The sequence below is a fragment of the Vipera berus genome (assembly GCF_964194415.1).
Source record: "Vipera berus genome assembly, chromosome: 2".
In the NCBI taxonomy this organism is placed as follows: Eukaryota; Metazoa; Chordata; class Lepidosauria; order Squamata; family Viperidae; genus Vipera; species Vipera berus.
In genome coordinates, this window is record NC_138203.1 from 102,706,374 (window position 1) to 102,730,634 (window position 24,261).

General features: G+C 38.6%; 1 protein-coding gene across 1 annotated transcript in view; it reads left to right on the forward strand.

Moving 5' to 3' along the window:
- The window catches only part of POLR2B (RNA polymerase II subunit B), a 24,664-nt gene continuing 403 nt past the window's right edge, over positions 1-24,261 (forward strand). The window contains exons 1-24 of the mRNA XM_081317159.1: positions 1-102; positions 1,281-1,353; positions 2,620-2,770; positions 3,976-4,088; positions 4,261-4,480; positions 5,032-5,190; positions 5,914-6,078; positions 7,571-7,767; positions 8,928-9,047; positions 10,827-11,013; positions 12,459-12,602; positions 13,405-13,544; positions 13,637-13,748; positions 14,124-14,278; positions 15,729-15,927; positions 16,053-16,221; positions 17,223-17,319; positions 18,116-18,210; positions 18,565-18,815; positions 18,921-19,010; positions 21,861-21,968; positions 22,364-22,477; positions 22,567-22,727; positions 23,116-23,311. Coding sequence (XP_081173285.1) covers positions 84-102; positions 1,281-1,353; positions 2,620-2,770; positions 3,976-4,088; positions 4,261-4,480; positions 5,032-5,190; positions 5,914-6,078; positions 7,571-7,767; positions 8,928-9,047; positions 10,827-11,013; positions 12,459-12,602; positions 13,405-13,544; positions 13,637-13,748; positions 14,124-14,278; positions 15,729-15,927; positions 16,053-16,221; positions 17,223-17,319; positions 18,116-18,210; positions 18,565-18,815; positions 18,921-19,010; positions 21,861-21,968; positions 22,364-22,477; positions 22,567-22,727; positions 23,116-23,311 — 3,435 coding nt within the window. The 5' untranslated portion in view covers positions 1-83. The remainder of the gene's footprint in view (positions 103-1,280; positions 1,354-2,619; positions 2,771-3,975; positions 4,089-4,260; positions 4,481-5,031; positions 5,191-5,913; positions 6,079-7,570; positions 7,768-8,927; positions 9,048-10,826; positions 11,014-12,458; positions 12,603-13,404; positions 13,545-13,636; positions 13,749-14,123; positions 14,279-15,728; positions 15,928-16,052; positions 16,222-17,222; positions 17,320-18,115; positions 18,211-18,564; positions 18,816-18,920; positions 19,011-21,860; positions 21,969-22,363; positions 22,478-22,566; positions 22,728-23,115; positions 23,312-24,261) is intronic.

Sequence of the window (24,261 nt, forward strand, 5' to 3'; positions counted from 1 at the left end):
GCTCTCTTTCAGAAGTGAGCCGTCTCGGTGGCGGTTAATATCTTGCGTGTATTCGTGGCCAGCCGTGAGGCACCTTTGCCAAGATGTATGATGCGGACGAAGGTGAGTCTCTTATTAAGGAAGCCGTTTTGGAAGGGAGACTTCACCTCTGTTCCATACCATTTCTGGCTCCTAAAATTGTCCTGTCTGTTGGTTTTCCTGGTGGCATCCCAAGTAACCTACTACTTAGTAGCCTGGCTGATTTTTAATCTCCATCCTGTTAAAGATGCTGGGGAGTCCGAAGGGTTTCGATTATAATATTGCAATCATTATTATAAGATCTAATCAGATCAGGCCGATATTGCTTCTCTGTGCTTTAAGGCTTGGAGGAGGACAGTGTAGAATAGATCCAAGGGATGAGCAATGAATCCCATTGTTAGAATCGTAATGTAATATAAGTGAAGACGTTTGAATAAGAGCCATTGTTCAACCTCAGGTTAAGCTGGATATTTTAATTGTATTTCAGGAAAACAAGTCAACTTCAAACCCCAGTATATGAAGTGTCTTTGTTTTAATATGTAGTAATATAAAGTATATCATATCTAAATTCTTGAGTTTAGCCATGCTGCAGTTAAATGATAGTATGGCATTTTCTATGCAGCTGTGCCTACTGGGTTGTCAGATTTCATTTTTAAAACTTTTAAATTCTCACAGCAATATATAATACATACCATTTACTAAATATTAGTGCAGCTAGAAAAAAAGATATTGGGTACAAACATTCCACATAAATTGTGGAATTTAGCAGTTAACATTTGCGTTAATTTTTTTCGGCCACTACAAGTCAGACTAGAAACAAAACCTAGCTTTTATTTTCAGTTATTTAGCCTTTCTGTGACTTTTAATATGTATAAGACATGATTGCTTTTGCAAATGCAGAGGTAATGGTTTGAAGATGCCCCATTATTGCATAAAATTTATTCCCAGATAACTGTAGAAGACATTTTTTACTTTCGTAAAAAAATAATATTTTCAATTAGAAATTAAATTATTTAATATAAAAGCAAAGTCATAACTCAGTGGTAAAATACAAGGTAAATAATTTATAAAGAGATCTCAGTTTCTTTTTCCATACCTCTGCTCAAGATACTGAAAAGCTGTTACTGTTTGGACTTTATTACCCAGAGATTTTAGAAGTAAACATAAAAAATAATAAACTATTAACATTAAAAATAATACTTTCTGTGCAAACGATTAGAAAGATGCTATAGAAGTTGCTTATCTCCCCCTTTTTTTTGTAGATATGCAATATGATGAGGATGATGATGAAATCACTCCAGATCTGTGGCAAGAAGCATGCTGGATTGTCATCAGGTAATATTTTATACTAAAAAGATAATGTGCTGAATTCCCAGAATCCGTTTACATTTTTGGAGAAGAGAAAACCACATGGACATGTTTTTTTTTCCAGGCAAAATCAGCAGAGTGGGCAACCTAACAATGCACATTTACTCAAAGTTATTGCACTAAATTTAGGAGAAACTACGCTTAGGTGGGCTTATGCAAAATATTTAGAAAAAGTGCCTTGTGGACTCTGGGAACACAAATAATATGTTTTAAATTATTAAATCAGCTACATTTTAATAAGCTAGCCTGCTTATTATGTCCACATGTACATACATTTTGTTTACTTTTTGTGTTTTAAATTTATTACACAGTCATTGTTCTGAAAAATATATGCATGGGACTATAGGCTTAATTTAGGCCAGATTGGAAAAGTGTTTCTCAATGAGGACAATGATATTTAGGATCAAGAAATAGTCTGTTGATAGGGTAGCATAATACATATTTTGAAATAATTATAAAACAGTGATTATATACCAGTGAGTATATAATCACTGTTTTATAATTATTTCAAAATGTGAGTATATTTTATAAATATTCTATTTAATCTCTTTGAAGAATTGTACTTACGGCATAAACATTTTACTTTGTTGGAATTTATAGAAATTGTAATACCAATATATCTCAAAGTGATGCAGGTGGGGAAGGAGGGTATACATTGTGTATATTGTTATACGTTGCTTAAAATTACGTGCATGCATTTTGTTTTGGTTTCTATAAATTACTTTGTTTCACTGTACTTTTTGTTATGAAAACCTCGGCTCACTTTCAAAACTATTCTAGAGAGATTTTTAAAATGAGTATGTTTATCCAGTTAAATGATATTTTTGTTTTATTGTGGTTTTATTTGGATTTTTACATTTTTCCAGAATATATATATATATAGGATTGGGTAAATAAATGTTTTATTCTGCTGCCAATGTAATGAGGAAGAAATTATTTGAAGGCTATTAAAAGGAGAATGTGTGTGTGTGTGTGTGTGTGTGTGTATTGGCAAAACAGATATAATTTTTACTATATGTCCATTATATTTGCTTGACAAAAAATACTTCAGAGCAACTTAGAAAGAATTGCTGATTATAAGTTATAACTTAATGCAGATACTAGTAAAAAATTTAGATAGCAAGATCAATTTTTCTCTTATTTCATATAGGTGAGAATACTTCTTTTTTGATTGTCTATGCTATGATAAAGATTGAATATAAACATTGACTGACTCTAAAATATTTTCCAAAGCTCCTATTTTGATGAAAAAGGCCTAGTTCGACAGCAGCTGGATTCTTTTGATGAGTTCATTCAGATGACTGTGCAAAGAATTGTAGAAGATGCCCCACCAATTGATCTACAAGCAGAAGCTCAACATGCTACCGGAGAAGTAGAAGAACCAGTAAGAAACTGTTCTGTTTTTAAAGATAGTAGAAAGTACAAGTCATAACTGCCAACAGCCAATTGTTGTGTATCCTCTATATAGGTAGGTAGCATGTCAGATTGGTTGCTTCTCTTTCCAAAAGGCAATTTCTGATTTCACTTTTAGCTTTCTCTTTGATTTCTTTCTTTTCTTTCTCTTAATTTTTATCTTCCTTTTAAAAAATCTTTAATGACATTTGTATATTAGAAAACCAGATGTGATATGTTTTTGTTAGACTGTCCAATTTGGCAATATAGCTGTAACATATGTTATTACACTTATTGTAATTGCTAAGCCAACTTCATAGGTAAACTACAAGCAGGGGCGTTATGGTGGTCCAGTATTAAGATTGTCAGTGCATGTATTACTGCAGCCAGATTATTGCTACATAAAACAGACCAATCCTGGCTAGGAAAAGGTACTTCTTGCCACAGAGGCTGCTTCTTACTCTTACTAGTGACAGTTCAAGGAGCAACCTCCAGTTATACATTCATTCCTTTGGGAGGAATGCAAGCTAATTCAAAGCAGATGATATAATCTTCCAAATTCCCAGAGAATGTAATTGGCTCTCCATAATGTTCCCTTTGGGTCAAGATTCACCTTCAGTTTCTTGATCCTTATCAGAACGTTTGCATAGCTTCTCCTCACTTAATATAGGTTATGACCTATAAAGCCCTAAATGGCATGGGTCCGGGTTACTTACGGGAGCACATGCTGCCGGCATCGACTTCCCTTCGTCCAGTGCGCTCCCACAGAGAGGGCCTCCTTAGGGTGCCGTTGGTCAAAGAGTGTTGACTGGCGGCCCCCAGGGGGAGGGCGTTCTGTGTGGGCGCGCCAGACCTTTGGAACCGTCTACCGGTTGAGCTCCGGATGGCTCCCGACCTTCGCTCCTTCCGACGGGACCTAAAAACACATTTATTTGAACAAGCCGGCCTGGTCTGATGGGTTTAGGGGTATTTTATAGTTTTGTATTAATTTATTGAATAGGGCTATAGTATTTAATATTTTTAATTTTTGTATATTGTATTTTATTGCATTGCCCTGTACACCGCCCTGAGTCCTTCGGGAGAAGGGCGGTATATAAATTAAATTAAAATTAATTAAATAAATAAATAAATAAATATTCGATAAAAGGTGCCGCTGGATGAGATTCCTAATTGATGCCATGCTTATATCATTTTCAGTCACGTTATCTTTTGAAATTTGAACAAATTTATCTGTCCAAGCCTACTCATTGGGAAAGAGATGGTGCCCCTTCACCTATGATGCCAAATGAAGCCAGGCTCAGAAATCTTACGTAAGAGCTATCTACTTCTGTTATTTATTATAACGTACAAGGGTTGCATAATTAATTGAAGTACTGTACAGTGGTGCAAAGTAATCCTGATTATATTGTTATTTAAATGATTTGAGAAGATATTTAATTTTTAACACTTCCCCTGAAACATGCTGCAAATTTTCTTCCAAAGGTATTCTGCACCACTGTACGTGGACATAACTAAGACAGTTATTAAGGAAGGAGAAGACCAGATGCAGACACAGCATCAAAAAACATTCATAGGAAAAATTCCGATCATGCTGCGATCCACGTACTGCCTATTAAATGGTTTGACTGATCGTGATCTTTGTGAACTGAATGAATGCCCTCTTGATCCTGGGGGCTATTTTATTATTAATGGATCAGAAAAGGTAAGGTTTAGGTATATTCAGGAAGAGAGCATGAATAAGAATCTTCCATCTGCTTGCTATATCATAGCTTCAGTCCCTGTTGAACATCCATCTTTAGATTTAAATTTAGAGTATTTTTCTTAAAAGAGATTATTAAAAAAAAGAGTCCTACAGTATTTTGTGATTAACCATCTGATTTTCTATCTTGAATTATATCCTGGGTATTTAATGATTGCATAATATGTGAGGAAGGTGTGAGTTGTTCAACCATTTAACAAATACAATAAACACAAGGGGCTGTTTTGGTTGAAACAAACGAGATTGCTTTATTTATTTTTTAAGTGGAGATTGGAACTCAGAATTGTTTGTACCATACCTGCTCTGTTAGGGTTTTTTTTTGCAAGTGAAAATAATCATATACTGTAAATATAAATATTTACAATAATTATGTATATCATGACTTCCAGCAACTCTGTGCGATTATAGTTTGAAGCATTCCAAAAGACTATGTTTTAACAGTAAACTAGCTATTAAACAGGGTATTTTTATGTTCGTTCATATTCTACAAACAGGTTCTGATTGCTCAAGAGAAAATGGCTACAAACACAGTATATGTGTTTGCAAAGAAAGATTCTAAATATGCATACACAGGAGAGTGCCGTTCCTGCCTGGAGAACTCCTCTCGACCAACAAGTACTATATGGGTTAGCATGTTGGCCAGAGGTGGGCAGGTGAGAATTTTCAGTTCATAATTTTCAAATCATAACTTAAAAATTAGGGTTTGATAAATGAACAGAATGATCATCCTTCTGACCCTCTTGTCTATATTAGGCTTGCCTTGATTTGTCAGGACATAATTCTCTCTTATCTTGCCAGTCTAAATTGCAGAAGTAAAAAAATGCAGGCCAAGGTCTAAATCCAGTCAATTAGAAATCCTGTTGGATCTCCCAGAGTCTGTCCCCACCTTCAAGGGAAAATTTTGCCTGATTGTTTTGGGGTTTTTTGGGGTGGGTGGGGTGGGGGAGTTATCGGATACCTTAAGGCCATTTGACTCTTAGATCTTTCAAATGGGGAAAGTTACAACAAATCCTGAATTGTGTGTGAGAGATATCGATACCTTTGACACTTTGGATTCAAACCTGGGCATGGACAAAAACTGCACTGGTCACTCTGGTGGATACTTTGTAATGACCTGAATGGCAGGAACCTGACCATTCTTGTCTTGCTGAACCTTATAATGATCTCAGAAATTGTCAACTATGGTATTCTACTGAACTACCTGCAAGGATTAGAAGTTGGAGATGCTTTTTTCCCCCCTCAACTTGAGTGCATAGGTCCAAGGGATTTGACTCTGTGTGTGTGCAATTTCTTAAAATTTCAGTGCATCTTAAAATCACGAAATATTGCCTAAATACAGTTTGATAACATAGCTGTTGCATTTGTTCTAACTTTAGGGTGCAAAGAAGAGTGCGATAGGTCAACGTATTGTGGCAACTTTGCCATATATCAAGCAGGAAGTGCCCATCATTATTGTGTTCCGTGCATTAGGGTTTGTATCTGACAGAGACATCTTGGAGCATATCATTTATGATTTTGAAGATCCTGAGATGATGGAAATGGTAAAGTCCATGATTCTATATATTAATTGCTAAGTTAGTATAATGTATATTATTAGATGTGCTTTTCTTGCATTATTAAACTCGAAAGCAAATTGAACTGCATGCAATTTCTAGAGAAAGGAATCAACTGTGTCTTGGAGAATAAAAGGATGATAGTAAAGAAGAGAGAAGCAGACCATCAGTGCTTTCACTGCCATGTTGTCAGCGCATGTATAGAATCATGCACCAGGAGGGCGCCATGGCCAACTAAGAGAGTGGCGTAAGAATTGGAAGTTGGACAGTTAGTGGAAAATTCTCGTCAGGCCTCCAGTGGTGTGGGAACGTAAAGGAAGCAAGCAGTGTTATAGTCATTCAGAAACCCTCCCCCTGCACCTTTGACAGACAAGTTACAGGGCATTAACAGAAATAACATCACATTGGTGAGAAGGAGCACTAATAAAGCATGATTGACCAGTTTGAAGAATGAGGTCCATTGATGCCAGAATGGGCATGCAGAATGGCAGAAAATCAGATACAACTTCCTACGGTTTAACTGGACATAGCCTATTCCATCACAGAGAATGCATGGCTGAAGCTTGGAGTGCAAAAGGTCAGGAGGAGTTCATTCATTAGATAGTCTGTCTTCCTCATACAAACAGGAAATCAGAGGAAATGAGTTTCATGTTCTACTATTAAAAAATGGAGTGAGAGAATGCATTGCCTGGCATTCCCAGCCAGCACGATGCTGCCTCTTTCCTGCTTCACAGCACTCTTGAATAGAGTGTCACGTGACTGGCCTCAATAGACGTTTGGATGGCAGCTCTGGGAGGCAGCCACCTATGTTTATAAAGATTATAAACTATATAGATCCTCTTTAGACACCAACTTTGTTTACACATGGTCACAAAGAGGCTAAGTATTTCTTACCTATTAGCTTCATCCCCAAGAATGGTAGTTGGACTTACTCCAAAGTATCTTTCTGGTAATAGGGAGATGGACCCTACATTCCTATTCTAGGATAGAAAGAAAGTTTCTTCACTGCCTATGCATTCTTTACCAGTTACGGTGTGCTAGAATGAAATTTAAGGGATGAACCAAATCACATTCAGCTGAAATCAGTACACGCTATTAAAGAGAGGGGATTTTGCTTTATGGAACCAGAAGAAATCTAAATACATACCTTCTAGTAGAAGAGGTAGAATTAGCTCTTTGTTCAGTTCATCTTCTTCAATTTATTATAAAGTATACTTTACTATTTACTATAAAGTACCTTTAATTATAATTTCCTAATTTGGCTTTAGAAACCTAGAGATTACATAATGCCATCCTGATTTGTGACCATTGATAAACTTTTGCTTCACAAGAATCAACACTGGATATGTTCCGCAGGAAACTTGCTAGAACTTGTTGAGTCTTGACTATTTTTGTGCATCTTCATTTGATAACATATTTCTAGGTTCCAAGAAGTTCCTTGTAGAAGGTAACTCTCCTTTTCTTTTTATGTGTGCAATAGGTTAAGCCCTCTTTGGATGAAGCGTTTGTCATTCAGGAACAGAACGTTGCACTGAATTTCATTGGTTCAAGAGGTGCAAAGCCCGGTGTCACTAAAGAAAAGAGAATCAAGTATGCCAAAGAAGTCTTACAGAAAGAGATGCTTCCACATGTTGGTGTCAGTGACTTCTGTGAAACAAAAAAGGCCTATTTTCTTGGGTATGTGTTAATAAAGAATACTATTCATGTAAACTTTTGTGTGCTCATATTGGCTGGGGATTATGGCAGTTGAAATAAACATGGGTAAAGTGCCCCAGGTATGGAAGATTCATATTTGTAATATGAAGTCAGAGGTCTGTTAGGGGAAAAAATAGTAAGAGTGGAACATGCTTTGGAAGAGAGTATTTAAAATATACATTTATTTATGATCCAGCACATTTGTAAAGTTCATTTACTGGCTCAGTGTGATGCAATGAAATGCTGTCTTAAACTCAACTAGTCTTTTATTAGTTTATTTATTATTTATTATTTATTTATTCAGATGCAGGGGGTCAAAGGTACAGTGGAAAGTTTCTGAACGATTATGCTGTTGGGAGGACCTCAGTACTAGCATTCCTGTTTGTCCGTTTTATTTATTATAGTTTATTTATTAGTTTATTGGTGCTTCATTAGTATTTTGAAAAGGAAAATTGACCTATTTACAATATTTTTATGAGATAAAGGTTCCTGAATGATTGTACAGATATTCTGGGTTTTGTTATCTACAAAATTCCTGATCCTTCATGATTCTAAGCAGCATATTGAAGAGATTGCCTAGAAAGCAATGAGCTTCGGTATGTTTAATTGCTATGTAATAAAAAATAGTGAGGAATCTCCAAATGTGAGAATAGCAAGAGATAATGTGAAAATATCACATAAAAAGAATCAGGAGTGACTTGGTTCTGTTGAATTGTTCATCCTGCATAATTTCAAGAGTGCTGAACTAGCTGTGGCCTTATATAAGAAGTAATATCAGAGGCTGCAGCGATCCTCCAAAAATGAATCACGTGATTTAAATAGAGTTGTAATAAAAGAAAAAAGTTGAGTTTTGCTAATTGCAGCTTTAAAACTGTAGGCAGCAATTTTAAATAACATGCAGTGAGGTACTTCCGATGGCAATTTGATTTTCTGAATAGATGATAGATTGGGCAGATTCCTTTATTAGGAGTAAATTGTTGACTTGTATTGCTATTGGTTTGTGCTTAAATTGTAAGCCGCCCTGAGTCTTCGGAGAAGGGCGGGATATAAATGGGATTAAAATAAATAAATAAAATTATGTACAAAATTCAGAAACCTGAACTTCTAATTTCCTGTTATCTATGTCAATCACTGTTTCTCAGGTACATGGTTCATAGATTGTTGCTAGCAGCCTTAGGGAGACGGGAACTAGACGACAGGGATCACTACGGCAACAAGCGGCTTGACCTTGCAGGACCATTACTTGCTTTCCTCTTCAGAGGGTGAGTAGATGTGGTCATTATTACTTTAGATTGTGTAAGTACACTGCACCTTTTTGAAAAGTTATGTGTAAAAATACACATGTTTACTTCTCTGTAAATTATGATGGCCTGCAGGGTAATCTGTAGATAAGAGATGGGTGATGGTTAAATGTGAATTGAATAAAAAAATGAATGACTGTTATGAAAGTGGTGGAAAAGAAATGCATTGAGTTGGTTGACCATAGAAAATCAAACTGTGGGAAAAATATGTGAAGGAAGAATGAATGGATTAAGAGGATAGGAAAGACTGGGAATATCATGGTTAGCTGGAATTAATGATATCCTCAAAGAGAGAGAAATGCCAGGTTTAGAGAATAAAAGGCAATATATTGATAGTGCATGGAAGCAAAGATGGTTTGCAAGAATGGTACACGATGCTATAGAAAGCTATAATTAATAGTGTAATTGTAAACTAACATTAATTTCCTTTTCCTTTATCTCTTGCCTTTAATGTTTTTGCTTTCTAATCCTTTTTCTCCTTCTTTGCAAAGTATTGCTTACCCTGGAAGAATAGAATAATGCATGTTTCAAGGATTGTTGACTTTATAGCCAGTAAAATCTTCAAGTTGAGACCCTTTAATTTTGTGTTAACTATCGAACTCAATTGAAATTATCATGATTACTGAAACACATTGCTCTTCTAGACTATTTGAAACAGTTCTCTTTCTTCAGAATAAATACGGGACTAGAAAGTTTCATTTAGTATATGAATAAGTATTAGTATTATATGATGTATTATTAATTAGTTATTATTATTTAGTTATTTAGTTATGTTAAGAGGAGTTAAAGTGCGATAGAATTAAAATGTCTTTTTTTAGTTGGTTAGCTTATTTTAGCTTAAGTTGGTTAAAGTTTATACCCTGTATTCAGCTCTGGGAAGGGAAGGGAGGGGAAGTGGGGGGGAGGGGGAGGGAGGGAGTTTATGTTTTTAAAAATGTATTTTAAAACTTTTCAATAAAAAAAAAAGAAACAGTTCTCTTTCTAAATAGTGCTTGGATAATCAAGGAGATAGAAAATAGTGGAAGGCGCGAAAGATTTTGCTCCTCAGCCTGGTGTTTTACTTAATTGTTTCCCCCCCCTGAAACGTAACTGTTAAACTGATTTATTTTTTTCCAAATGCTTCATTGTACAATGTCAGGATAATCAGATTCATAATAGTACCTGAGTGCTTTAAATGCTCTGGCCTAGTTGAAAAGATTATTCATCTGGTATCCATCCTGAGAATGTTAGTCCCGTTGCAATCTGGTTTTAACTGTAGCTAATCTTTTGCAAGAGGGACGCGGTGGCTCAGTGGGTTAGGACGCTGAGCTTGTCGATCAGAAGGTCGGCAGTGTGGCGGGTCGAATCCCGAGTGCCGCGTAGCAGAGTGAGCGCCTGTTACTCGTCCCAGCTTCTGCCAACCTAGCAGTTCGAAAGCACGTCAAAATGCAAGTAGAAAAATAGGGACCACTACGGTGGGAAGGTAACAGCGCTCCGTGCGCCTTTGGCGTCTAGTCATGCCGGCCACATGACCACGGAGACGTCCTCGGACAAACGCTGGCTCTTCGGCTTTGAAACGGAGATGAGCACCGGCCCCTAGAGTCGGAAACGACTAGCACGCGTGTGCGGGGGAACCTTTACCTTTACCTTTTAATCTTTTGCAAATAGAGACTTTTTGGTTTGGTATTTTATGAGGAAGCTTATGGGGAAATATGCAAAACCGCACTGATCATTATACGATGTTTCTGTTTTCTGGAACAGAATGTTTAAGAATTTGCTGAAAGAGGTTAGAATATATGCCCAGAAATTTATTGACAGAGGCAAAGATTTTAACTTGGAGTTGGCAATTAAAACAAGGATTATATCAGATGGTTTGAAATACTCGTTGGCAACTGGCAACTGGGGAGATCAGAAGAAAGCTCACCAGGCTAGAGCTGGAGTGTCACAAGTAAGTGTATTGTCTGTTGTGTGAAACAGTGTTTTGTTTTAGATACTCTTTGCCATTCAAATTTAGATTCTTTAAAGTTATGGGCTCAGGAGAGACATGATTATATCACCATGATTCTTTTTAGTGAATGACAGCAATTCTAGTTCAGCAGGTTGGCTGAAATATGAGAATGCTCATTTTATTTCCCTGATTGTTCTTTCCTGAATGAATAGGAAAATAAACTATTTATTTACTAGCCTTTGTTTGCCCCATTTTCTGCCCATCCTTCATTTTGTTCCTTCTACTTTAGCTTCTCTTCTCAGGACTTCAGTATCTTAACCTCTTTCTCAACCAGCAGCAGTCCTCACTCTTTGGCACTGGATTATTTATTTCCAAATGGATCTTTTATCCAGAATTTCCTTAATACAGTTACACTGCATATCTTCCTTGTGCCCCTTCCTTCCTCTTACTACTTAAAATAACCTCTTTTGTTATTGCAGATGTAGTGTATACGTGGGAGGAATAAATGGTATTTTAATCCACGGGGGACTATTTTAAAATTCATACTTCTAGATTTCCCCATCTTTCACATTGCAGATAATGGAGGCTCTCTGATTCATTCTGACCATTTTAGGGATGCTCAAATTTGCTACAGTTATAAAAGAATTGTAGAATGAGTCTTGTCCGGGTGAGGAAAATTAAATTTAGCTGAGGAACTGCACAAGAGGATTAATCCTTTAAAAAGAAAAGAAAATTGCACTGTGAAAGAATTTCAGTCAACTTCCACCTGAGAGAATAATTAGATTTTGTTCTCGGTTAAAAGCGCCCCTGGTATTCTTTGGTCCTTAAATTAAACTATGCTTAATTACATTAGTAAAATGGGAGTCCTCAAATTATATGTGATAAATGTTGCAAATAAAACTTTTTTTAATTATTTATTTATTAAGAAAATCTATATCAGGGGTGTCAAACTCAATTTCATTGAGGGCCGAATCAGCATTGCAGTTGCCCTCAGGGGGCCGGGTGGGTATGGCCTGGGTGGGCGTGGCCTACTGGGTGGGCATGGCTAGAGTGCGTATGGCCTACTGGGTGGGCATGGCCAGTTCTACATCGTTTGCATCAAGGGTGCCTATGGGGGCCTGGGCAGGAGTGGGACAGATCTGAGGGTCTCTGGCAGAAGGAGGGTCTCTGGGCCAGGGCCAAGGCAGTGGGGGCCGTTCCCTCACTGTTTCCAGGATGGCTTCGCGGGCCACATGAAACCACTTCGCGGGCTGCATCCGGCCCCCGGGCCTTGTGTTTGACATGTCTGATCTATATGGCTGTCCAGCTCACTCTTGCTTACTCCCTGTCGGTGACATACAGTATTCCTCATAGTTGGTAATATAACTTTTAGAGCTTATGGCAACAAGATTTAGGTTTCGTATCTTATGAAAAACCTAAAAATGTCCTTGATTGCATTTCTTGAGGTATTGAATCGTCTCACCTTTGCTTCTACGCTTTCCCATTTGCGACGCTTAAACTCACCTATTGGAAGAGATGGTAAACTAGCAAAGCCCAGGCAGTTGCACAACACTCTGTGGGGAATGGTTTGTCCTGCTGAAACTCCAGAGGTAATGCAAAGGTTGTATTTAAGTAGCTCTGTACCATCAGTGAATGGAATTTTTCAAGAAATTGGAGCTGTAAGATTTTTCCCATGTGAATTCGGCTACTTTGCATAGGAAGATTAGCCTAATTCTCATAGGAAAAATTCCTGCGTAAGTGACGCTTATGAAAAAATGCATGTGGAAAGTACAGCTTCCATGAAAGAGGCCTGCCTCCCCTTATTATTGCCATCATTTTCTGCAGTATTTAGTAGAGTGTCTTTTCAGATTTTTAAACATCTTCTCAAGTTACAGTTGGGCGTTAATGAAACCCAGTAAGTTAGTATGAAGGGTTTGTGAACTGAGTTACCTGTGAACGGTGGCAAGCACATTTTTGCTGGCCACAGGGAACATTTATGGAAGAGCTGCAATGAGTGTGGTATTAATATAAAATAACTTAAGCTAGGTTGTTCTTTTTCTCCCATTTCTGGGAGAATCCTGCAGGATTTATTTTTTAATTTTTTAAAAGTGTTAGGTTTGCTATTGGGTTTTTGCCATATATTTCCTGTTTGTTTCTACAGTATCTTGAAATAGCAGGAATGTTTTAACAAACCAACTACCAAAATTCAGGGCAATTATTAGAGGGTGTTCCGTGAAACCTTAAAAAAGGGTTTCACAGGTTTTGTCTTCCACCAAATGGGCATCAGAATCCATTCTCATATAATAGTCTTGAGTCTTGTCTTAAATGGTATTATAATTTCAAAAATTGCCAGAATGCCTGTGCATAATAGAGCTCGCTAATCCTGAAGACTAATCCTGTGTTTGTTCTTAGGGTCATGCTGTGGGGCTTGTGAAGAATCTTGCTCTGATGGCCTATATTTCTGTGGGGTCTCAGCCATCCCCAATTCTGGAATTTTTAGAAGAATGGAGTATGGAAAACCTGGAAGAAATCTCCCCAGCAGCAATTGCAGAGTAAGAATCAAACGCAGTGTAATGGAATTCCATTAGCTTCTATATGGTTCCCTCTAAAGCAGCAGCTCAACTGTTTCCCTTTTTCCCTTAAGTGCCACAAAAATATTTGTGAATGGTTGCTGGGTTGGAATTCACAAAGATCCAGAGCAGCTGATGAATACGTTGAGAAAACTTCGGCGGCAAATGGACATCATAGTGTCAGAGGTAAATGTTGTTGTAATTCCAGCAACCTAGAGGTGCAACCTAGACCAAAAAAGATCTGGGGACAGACAATAAAATACGTTGAGCTAGAAAAAAGACCTGCAATTTAAATTCTATATAATTTTGATTAATTAAAAACTGTGATTATCTCTCCAAAGGCCGTGTGTAATTCAGAATGTTCACCTTGACTCTTCAGGTACTCAGTTGTTTTTATCTGACATCAGGATTGGTTAACCACCATTAAGTTACAAGAGCACCATTTTCACAACTTGCAAAATGTCAGGAGGGCATCTGAGAACATGGTCTTTCAACACTTTGACCTGTCTGCTAAAAATGGCTAGTTGAAAATGTTTATGAGAACTATGTCTTCTCATGCAGGTGTCCATGATCAGAGATATCAGGGAACGAGAAATTCGCATTTATACTGATGCTGGTAGGATCTGCCGCCCACTTCTAATTGTGGAAAAACAAAAATTGCTACTGAAGAAGAGGCATATTGACCAATTGAAAGAACGTGAATATAACAACTACAGGTGGGGTTATACTCAAATGTTCTCCTTTTGTGGGATTTAGTACTTGCTTTCCCTCAAAAGATGCTTTTCGTGGGAAGAGAAGAGAAAATTCCAGGCATGAATTAGAAGGTTCATTAGCCAAAAAAAGGGCATAACCAAGCAAGTTCAGCTCTAGAGCTAATTGTGTGTGCTAAAATGTCATGTGGAAATGAGCAGGGATTAAAAAAAGTGTTTGTTATTGATGATTTAGACCAGGGGTGTCAAACTCAATTTCATTGAGGGCCGCATCAGTATTGCGGTTGCCCTCAGGGGGCCGGGTGGGTGTGGCCAGGGTGGGCATGGCCTACTGGGTGGGCGTGGCTAGAGTGCATATGGCATACTGGGTGGGCATGGCCAGCTCTACATCGTTCGCATCAAGGGGGCCTATGGGGGCCTGGGCAGGAGTGGGACAGATCTGAGGGTCTCTGGCAGAAGGAGGGTCTCTGGGCCAAGGCAGTGGGGGCCATTCCCTCACTGTTTCCAGGATGGCTTCGCGGGCCACATGAAACCACTTCGCGGGCCGGATCCGGCCCCCGGGCCTTGTGTTTGACATGTCTGATTTAGACTAAGGTCCAAAATCATACAAGAAGTGAATAAAGTCTTCCCTTTTGAGTACAGTTTTCAGAATGAGAAAAGTTTTGTCTGAAACACTTGCTGGGCATTTTCCTAGAGTGATTGACTTGCTAGTACAACTCAAGTGCTACTAGGAACAATTCCTGTCACTATTTTGTAGAGTTTTCTTCTTGGATGTGGTAGAAAACAGCTATTTGCTGATCTTGTGAAAGGTAGCTCTTTCTGTGTACCTGCTTACATTCCTCCTTGTAATTCCCCTTCATTCATCAAAGTAACAATGGCATTTTCGAAATCTCCATTATTACTGTGTGCTAAATATGGAAGCTGCAAAAGACAGGGAATATATGTGAACTTCTGAATGTTACAACACTTCCCTTTCCTATCGCTTTCCCATGTTGCATTAGAGATTCTCTTTTGACAGCCAGCTAGACAAATGGGTTCATTGCAGATTCTTATGTTCAGAGTTGAGTGTGGACAATATTCAGTACACTTTATTTTTAGTGGGTTAGATGGCTAAGGCAGCAAGTTTAGAAAAGGGATGAATTCTAAGGAATCAAGACATTGGTTTCTGCAGTATATGCATTAAGCAAAAACAAAACGAAACTATCACCTAATGAAGGAATGGAACAAATACCTATTGTACACGAAAGGGCAAAATTATGGGTAATATAGCATGCTATACTTTTAGTTTTTCCTTATCCTGAATGATATGCATTTTCTTGGAACTCAGATATAAATTGTCAAATTTGTTCTTAGAGCTCTGAGTGTAGTTGCATTAATTAAAAAACAAGCAAGTTGGTTAGATTCAAAAAGGGCGTTCCTAATCCTAATCCTAAAATAACTGAGATATTTTGTTTAGCTGGCAGGATTTGGTGGCCAGTGGTGTAGTAGAATACATTGACACTCTAGAAGAGGAGACTGTTATGCTGGCTATGACCCCAGATGACTTGCAGGAGAAAGGTGTGGCGTATTGTTCCACATATACACACTGTGAGATTCACCCCTCCATGATTCTAGGAGTTTGTGCATCTATTATTCCATTTCCAGATCACAATCAGGTTTGTTGGACTTTATTTTATAGTAAATTAAGAGTTTATAACTTGATAGAATAATATTTTATTATGCATTTAATTTGAAGGGTTTTTTCCCCCCATTCCTAACACAATTTCTCCTGTCTTAATAGTCTCCTAGAAATACATACCAATCTGCTATGGGCAAACAAGCCATGGGAGTTTATATCACTAATTTCCATGTTCGTATGGATACACTGGCCCATGTTTTATATTATCCTCAGAAGCCCCTTGTGACCACACGTTCTATGGAATATTTGAGGTTCAGAGAGTTGCCAGCAGGTATGACTGCAAGTTGCTGATTAGTGCAAATATAATACCTTCAGGTATAAAACCTTCACCTTAGAGAAGCAATCCACTTCTTAAAGAGATATGCCAAAGTGTCTTTTTTTGAGTTACTATAAATATTTGTAATTCCAGACTACTAATAATGAGTTTTCTGTGAGATGTGGGGCTTTTTTTGGATTTGATGATTTGATATTTGTTAATTGATGATTTAGCAATAACAGCTATGGGATCTCAATACTAGTAGTGAGAAAAGGCTTGCTTTAGTAAAGAATATAAGTTTTCCCCTATACCTCTAATCAATTAGGTTTCATTAATATACAGACGGAAAAGCATTAGCACCAGTATGTTTGATCACAAAGGAAAAGCATTACAAATAATGCTTAGCTTGCTCCTTAAATTAGCCCTTCTTGTTTAATATATTTGGCAGAGTATAGTACTTTCTGGCATAAAACTGTAGCAAGGCAGAGGTCAAAACAGTAATTATTATTGCTTAAATGCATTCTTTCTATTTCTATATCTTGTTCATATCTATCTCAGTTATTACTTGTATTTGGGTGTGCCCATTCTTATTACATTTTGCAAAGAAGGCACTGTTTGTTTTTCAATTTTAACAAGCATAAAATATTTATAAAAGTTTCAACTAGGATCTAATTAGCCAGTTTTAAATTCTTAGAATGTTTATGCTCAAGATGGTCCAGTCTTTGAATATGGACAGCAAATGGGAACAGGATTTGGAGACAATTCACAAGGATGTGGTTGAAGGAACATGTGAAATTCTAAGAAAATTCCATGCCTGCGCCACACAAAACTATCTTCTGTTGATAACACCAGGCTACTCCATAGGAGGTCACTGGGTGTGTGTATATGCTCATCCCATCATGCTGTAGAAAACAGCATATAACTAGTGAGAAATTAAAGCTTATTTGGCATTAATCTGTAAAGTGAAAAGAATGTGTGTATAAGATAACTGAAGTGTATTCTTGAATCTCTTACAGGCATCAACTCTATAGTCGCCATAGCTTCATATACAGGATATAATCAAGAAGACTCTGTTATCATGAACCGCTCTGCTGTTGACAGAGGTTTTTTCAGGTTTGGCTTGTTAAATATTTCACATCTTGCCGCATTTCTATTTCCCTGTTAAAAGAAATATTTCGCATGTTTGTAGGAAATAGGCCACTAGCTTTGAAGCATTCTTGGTATGCTTTTTGCAGTGGTCTGTTGTATCAAATATTTCACTTCAGTGGAGTATGTTCTTTGTAGGTGTTAGTCGTCAGGTATTTTTCTTTTTTTTTTTGGTCAGAAACTCACCTTTTTGCTCCACTTTTAGATTAAAGGTTAGTTGTGGTGGTGGTTTTAGTCCTTAGGCTTCCAGTCACTTAACTCCAGTGGATAGTTTGTCAATGTATGTCAACATGTCATCATGTTTTGTCCTGGTGCTCAACTGGCTCAGTGGGTTAGGACGCTGAGCTTGTCGATCGGAAGGTCGGCAGTTTGGCGGGTCGAATCCCAAGTGCCGCGTAACAGAGTGAGCGCCTGTTACTCGTCCCAGCTTCTGCCAACCTAGCAGTTCGAAAGCATGTAAAAATGCAAGTAGAAAAATAGGGACCACTACAGTGGGAAGGTAACAGCGTTCCGTGCGCCTTTGGCATCTAGTCATGCCGGCCACATGACCACGGAGATGTCCTCGGACAAGCGCTGGCTCTTCGGCTTTGAAACGGAGATGAGCACCGGCCCCTAGAGTCGGAAACGACTAGCACACATGTGCGGGGGAAACTTTACCTTTACTTTACCTCAACTGAAGAACATTATTAGATCATGTCTTAACCTGAACTGACAGAGTGCTGTCTGACGTGGAGCTGATGATATTCCTTCTTTCTTCCAATAGATCTGTGTTCTATCGCTCTTATAAAGAACAGGAGTCCAAAAAGGGATACGACCAAGAAGAAGTGTTTGAGAAACCTAGTCGTGAAACATGCCAGGGTAAGAATAGACAGTGACCAGGGAATACACCGTGAAGACGGGGACAGTAGATAACTGCTCAGTAATAGAATTTCCCAAGTTTCATAGGTTTATGCGATTTGCAAAGAAGGATATGATTTTACAGGGGTTATAAAGGAGTGATCCTATCTAACCTGTCATTGTCACTGACGGCAACAGAGTTATTCGTATGTACCATTAGTCTAAAAAGCAGAAGTGGATTTCTCTTTCTGAATTCAGAATGGCACTGGATTAAAAAACAAAACAAGTATCGTCCTTGAAATGTTATCCTATTAGAAAAGGGAAACAAGCAGAAGCCCTGATCTGGAAACATGTAATATTTTCTTCTTTTCTCAGGGATGAGGCATGCCATCTATGACAAGCTGGACGATGATGGCTTGATTGCACCTGGCGTACGCGTCTCAGGAGATGATGTCATCATCGGCAAGACCGTAACTTTGCCGGAGAACGAAGACGAACTGGATAGCACCAATCGTCGCTACACCAAAAGGGATTGCAGCACTTTTCTACGGACCAGTGAAACTGGTATTGTTGACCAGGTCATGATTACCTTGAACCAGGAAGGATACAAGTTTTGTAAAATAAGAGTAAGTACGGGAGTTATGCAAATGTGTCTGCAAGAATCAATCCAGCATTTGTGAATAGTTGGTATAATACACTGTCTTTCTTTCTTTTTTTTTAAATCTCTCCAGGTACGGTCTGTTCGAATACCACAGATTGGAGACAAATTTGCTAGTAGACATGGTCAGAAAGGTACCTGTGGTATCCAGTACAGGCAAGAGGTAAATGCCTCCAATTTTACTTTGGATGTAGCGGGTTTCATGCTTAGATGATGATTGGATTTGAAATGACGTCTTGGTTTTTACATTACTTAGCATAATATCAGTTGCTTTTTTGAAATCTGTGCTCGCATCAAGCCATTTTAACAATTACATCAATTTTATTACAATGTCTAAACATTGCAGCAAAACAAACAGTAAAACAGCAGAAAGAAATGCATTTAAGTCAGTACGGGAACTTGTTATGTGGGATAAAGTGTTCTGAATTTGTGCTTCCCCTGAAAAGGACCTATTTGAAATACTGTACCAAGGAGAGCCTTAAGATTGAGGAAAGTTCCTATAAAGGAAGGGACATTGGTTTGAGGTTATTTAGGCCACGTAGGATGTCGCCAGGCTTTTAAACCAGGCCTGAAATATGCCAAATATCAATTTATTACATTTCCTGTTCTATTCAGACTGGATTGCTAAATTTTCTGGGAGATTTTAGAGAATTCAAAGGTGGTTCTATGTCAAAACATGGAAAAGATTTTATAATAAGAATAGAATGAACATATACCATATGTATTCATGTATAAGGGACGCGGTGGCTCAGTGGGTTAGGACGCTGAGCTTGTCGATCAGAAGGTCGGCAGTTTGGCGGGTCGAATCCCGAGTGCCGCGTAACAGAGTGAGCGCCTGTTACTCGTCCCAGCTTCTGCCCACCTAGCAGTTCGAAAGCACGTAAAAATGCAAGTAGAAAAATAGGGACCACTACGGTGGGAAGGTAACAGCGTTCCGTGCGCCTTTGGCGTCTAGTCATGCCGGCCACATGACCACGGAGACGTCCTCGGACAAACGCTGGCTCGTCGGCTATGAAACGGAGATGAGCACCGGCCCCTAGAGTCGGAAACGACTAGCACGCATGTGCGGGGGAACCTTTACCTTTACCTTTACCTATTCATGTATAAGGCCATCTACATATAGGCTAACTCTCAAATAAATGTTTAACCAAAATACCATGAAAAATGCACTACCTGTGGATTAGCCAACTCACATTTTTCATGTATTTTGGTCAAAAATTCAAGGCTCAGCTTATCTGCTGATGGGCATATTTATTTATTTATTTATTATTTATTAATTTAATTTGTATACCGCCCTTCTCCCGAAGGACTCAGGGCGGTGAACAGGGCAATACATATTAAAAAACAAGATACAAAAATTAAAAGCGATTAAACAACAATGCCCATGAATAAGTTAGTACACATTAAAAAAGTTAAAACAGATTTATAAAACCCAACCCCATCCCATCAGGCCAGGCCAGCTTGTTCAAAAAGGTAGGTTTTGAGATCGCGCCGGAAGTATGTATGTAAGTATGGAAAATAGAAGCAATTTTAAAAAGTATTGCAGGTAGTCCTCATTTAATGGCTGCCTCAAATGCCACCCATTCACATTTATGGTGATGAAAAAATAACTTTGCAACTAATGCTTGCAGTATCTCAGTCATGTGTTTACCATTAAATCAGTTTGTGTTGTCCTGTGCCTGGTCCATTTTTTTCTCCCATCACCACTTGCAGAGCAGACAGATTATCTAAGCAAACTATCTCTTCCTGGGTTTCCTTTCTCCCCAAAGCAGCATTTCCCTAAAAAATGATAGGGCAGGTTTGCAGCTGTTCCCTGAAATCCACGAAACATGAATCAGTTTCACACTTAAGGGCTTTTCTTTGGTTCCTGGGAAACTGCATTCCTTTTGATGTGTATTCCCTATTATGTGTCTGCTGATTCCCATGTAATCCCTCTCCAATGAAAGTAAATGCGAACATAAATTCTCTTCCTAATTATCCCAGCGCTGGAATGAGCAGTCCAAAGGGTGAGGAATGAGGCAAAGAGGATTTAGCATTTGCCCTTTTCTATAGCTTCCTTGAGAGTCAAATTCTGGAAACTTTTCCTGTTCTTTGGGCTCACTCAGCGGTTTGGGATTGTATCCTTCTGATGTTAAAAAGCACGGGTGTCAAACTCAACCACGTCATGTGACGTGTCGCAATGTATCGCGACTCTTTGCATTGCCGACAGTGGGGTGGGCGCAGCTTCAGTATGATGAAACCAGCCTGTGGGCCGGCAGTTTGACACCCCTGTTAAAAAGCAAGTGTAAACTGGAGTAAAATCCTAAGCACAGTTTTGATTTAAGGACTGATTTGCTTAAGGACTGATTTGCCAGTCTCATTTGTGGTTGCCGAATAAGCTCATTGATAAGCCCCTCTGCTGATAAGCCAAATTCATTTTTTTGGGTAAGTGTATAATGGCATTTAAAGGACGTGGTGGCTCAGTGGGTTAGGACGCTGAGCTTGTCGATCAGAAGGTCGGCAGTTTGGCGGGTCAAATCCCGAGTGCCGCATAACAGAGTGAGCGCCTGTTACTTGTCCCAGCTTCTGCCAACCTAGCAGTTCGAAAGCACGTAAAAATGCAAGTAGAAAAATAGGGACCACTACGGTGGGAAGGTAACAGCGTTCCGTGCGCCTTTGGCGTCTAGTCATGCCGGCCACGTGACCATGGAGACGTCCTCGGACAAGCGCTGGCTCTTCGGCTTTGAAACGGAGATGAGCACCGGCCCCTAGAGTCAGAAACGACTAGCACGCATGTGCGGGGGAACCTTTACCTTTACCTATAATGGCATTTAAAACTCTCACTTTATCCACGAGTGCATACAGCATGGTAGATAGTGGGAAGTTCATAATAAATTAAATACCTGACAGAAGAAAAAGTTGTATAGTTTTATTTTGTGGCTTACATCATACAAAAAAAAAAAGCAAGGCTTATAGACTAAGCAAACCACGATCAAGAAAAAATGGTATAATTCTGATCTGTTTTCATTTTTAGGATATGCCATTTACCTGTGAAGGTATCACGCCTGATATAATTATTAATCCCCACGCTATCCCTTCGCGAATGACCATTGGCCACTTGATTGAATGTCTTCAAGGAAAGGTACGTCTCGCTGCTTGGAACTGAGGTATTCTCCATCAGGCTCTAGGGGCTCTTGCAGGCTGAAGCCATTTTATTTTCAAATTGAAAAGCTAACTCTCTGACCCATGGCATTAATTTAGATGCTGGGGAAATACGACCTCTAAATTTGCATAATATGATTTAAATCCTTTTAATGTTTATACGTTTACTCTTTTCCTCCAAGTTAGTCAGAGTAAGTACTACATAGTCCACATTCCTCTGATTTTAGGCTTGCAGAAGCCCTTCAGTTTAAGTAAAGTGACTCAGTGAGCTCTACACTTTAATGGGAGTTAGAATATAATCTTCCCAGTTTCGTGTTAGGCAATTATTATGAGGAATATTGAAATAATTGCTAGTCTTTGCTTCCCCTTTTCCAGGTATCAGCAAATAAAGGGGAGATAGGTGATGCTACACCTTTTAATGATGCAGTCAACGTGCAGAAGATTTCAAACTTGCTCTCTGATTATGGGTATCATCTGAGAGGAAATGAGGTAATCCGATACAGTGGCAATGATAAGTCTCATTCTGTCTGTTCCCTGCACTGATATGCTATTATAACAGGAGCAATTACTTTTTGCAGGTTCTGTACAATGGCTTTACTGGCCGCAAAATCACATCACAGATCTTTATTGGCCCCACTTACTATCAGCGACTAAAACACATGGTAGATGATAAAATTCATTCCAGGGCAAGAGGACCTATTCAGATCCTTAACAGGCAACCTATGGAGGGTCGATCTCGGTAAGAAATAGATGCCTGCTGTTATGTCTTTATTTCAGTAAAAGATAGAAGCCATAATCCTTAGAATTCTTACTAGAAAATGCCACAAGACCAAAAATGCCAGGAGCCCAAATGGGAGTGTTAAAATAGATGGTAGAGAAATATATTGTCTTTTTTAATTATTTTTCTTTGTCTGTCTTGTATTGACAAGGTGAATATGTAACACTTCTTTTGGTATGTTTTGTTTTTTAAATCTTCATTTCATTAGGAGCATTTTAGTACATGAGCTGTCTTCTCCTTTAGTAGTTTCTTACATTAATTGGGGACAGGAATAACAGGCTGTCCAATTGGTAGTCCTCTAACTTGGAAAAATAAGGAAGTGGACTTGATTTTTCTCCCCCCCCCCCAGCGACGGAGGTCTTCGTTTTGGGGAGATGGAACGAGACTGTCAGATTGCTCACGGTGCAGCGCAGTTCCTAAGGGAAAGACTGTTTGAAGCCTCAGACCCATATCAGGTTCATGTATGCAACTTGTGTGGGCTAATGGCAATAGCAAACACCCGGACCCACACCTATGAATGCAGGGGTTGTCGTAATAAGACACAGGTAAGTAAAGTAAAATGCTGCCCATTCCATTTCATTCATTCTTTTTTCTCACTCTTTTAAATTTTATCTTCATCTCACCTTGAGGCACTTTTCCCAATACTTGTCCGCTCTGTTATTTAACATGAATCCAATATAACCAGGGTGACTGGCTGCAGGAGTGAGAGCATAAAACTGTCTGATCCATTCAGAAGAGTTAGGAAAATTTCTGAAATAATGCCAATGAATTTTAAAACGTTGAAAATGCTGTTATCGTACATATTACAAAATGTCATTTTATTTTCCTGGCTGTAATAGCCTCTGCTTTTAAAGTGTGTCTTTAATACTTAAACTACGATGGTGCCAAACTCCCACTTCAAATTGACATGTAAATAGGGGTGTGTGTGTGTGTGCGTGTGTGAGAGAGCTAGCTCTGATTTCAAGCAAAGATTGGCTGGAGGTGAAGAGCAAGTTCAATGTACACTTCAATGTCCTGGAACCCCTAATACCTCAATGGTTGCATCATCTTTAAGGTCCTTCCTTACCCAGGTTAGTGGGGAGTTGACATTGAAGTAATTAGTTTTCTTGTCTGTAGCAGGCTGTACATAAAAGGCCTTCTGTCAGGCCCAAACCCAGAGAGGACATAACGAAATCCAATCAAGTTCAGTCCTCTACTTGATTACAGCTGACAGACAGAACTTTGCCAAACTAAAACTACAACCTATTAACATATTAGTTATATCCCGAGAGTGTCTACAACGTGGCTACCCTGAACTTTTTATCCCCTCCCCATCTAGCTTGCAGTCTCTTACTCTCTGCCACTCTCCCGCATTGCTCCTCCAGGTACATATTCCATCACACCTCTCCAGTGAAGCTTAACCAGTATTAAGCATTGTTTTCCTAGGCTTTCTCACATTTCCCAACTTGTTCCCAAAGATGTTTTTTATCACTGTTACTTTCACAGTCTTTGAAGC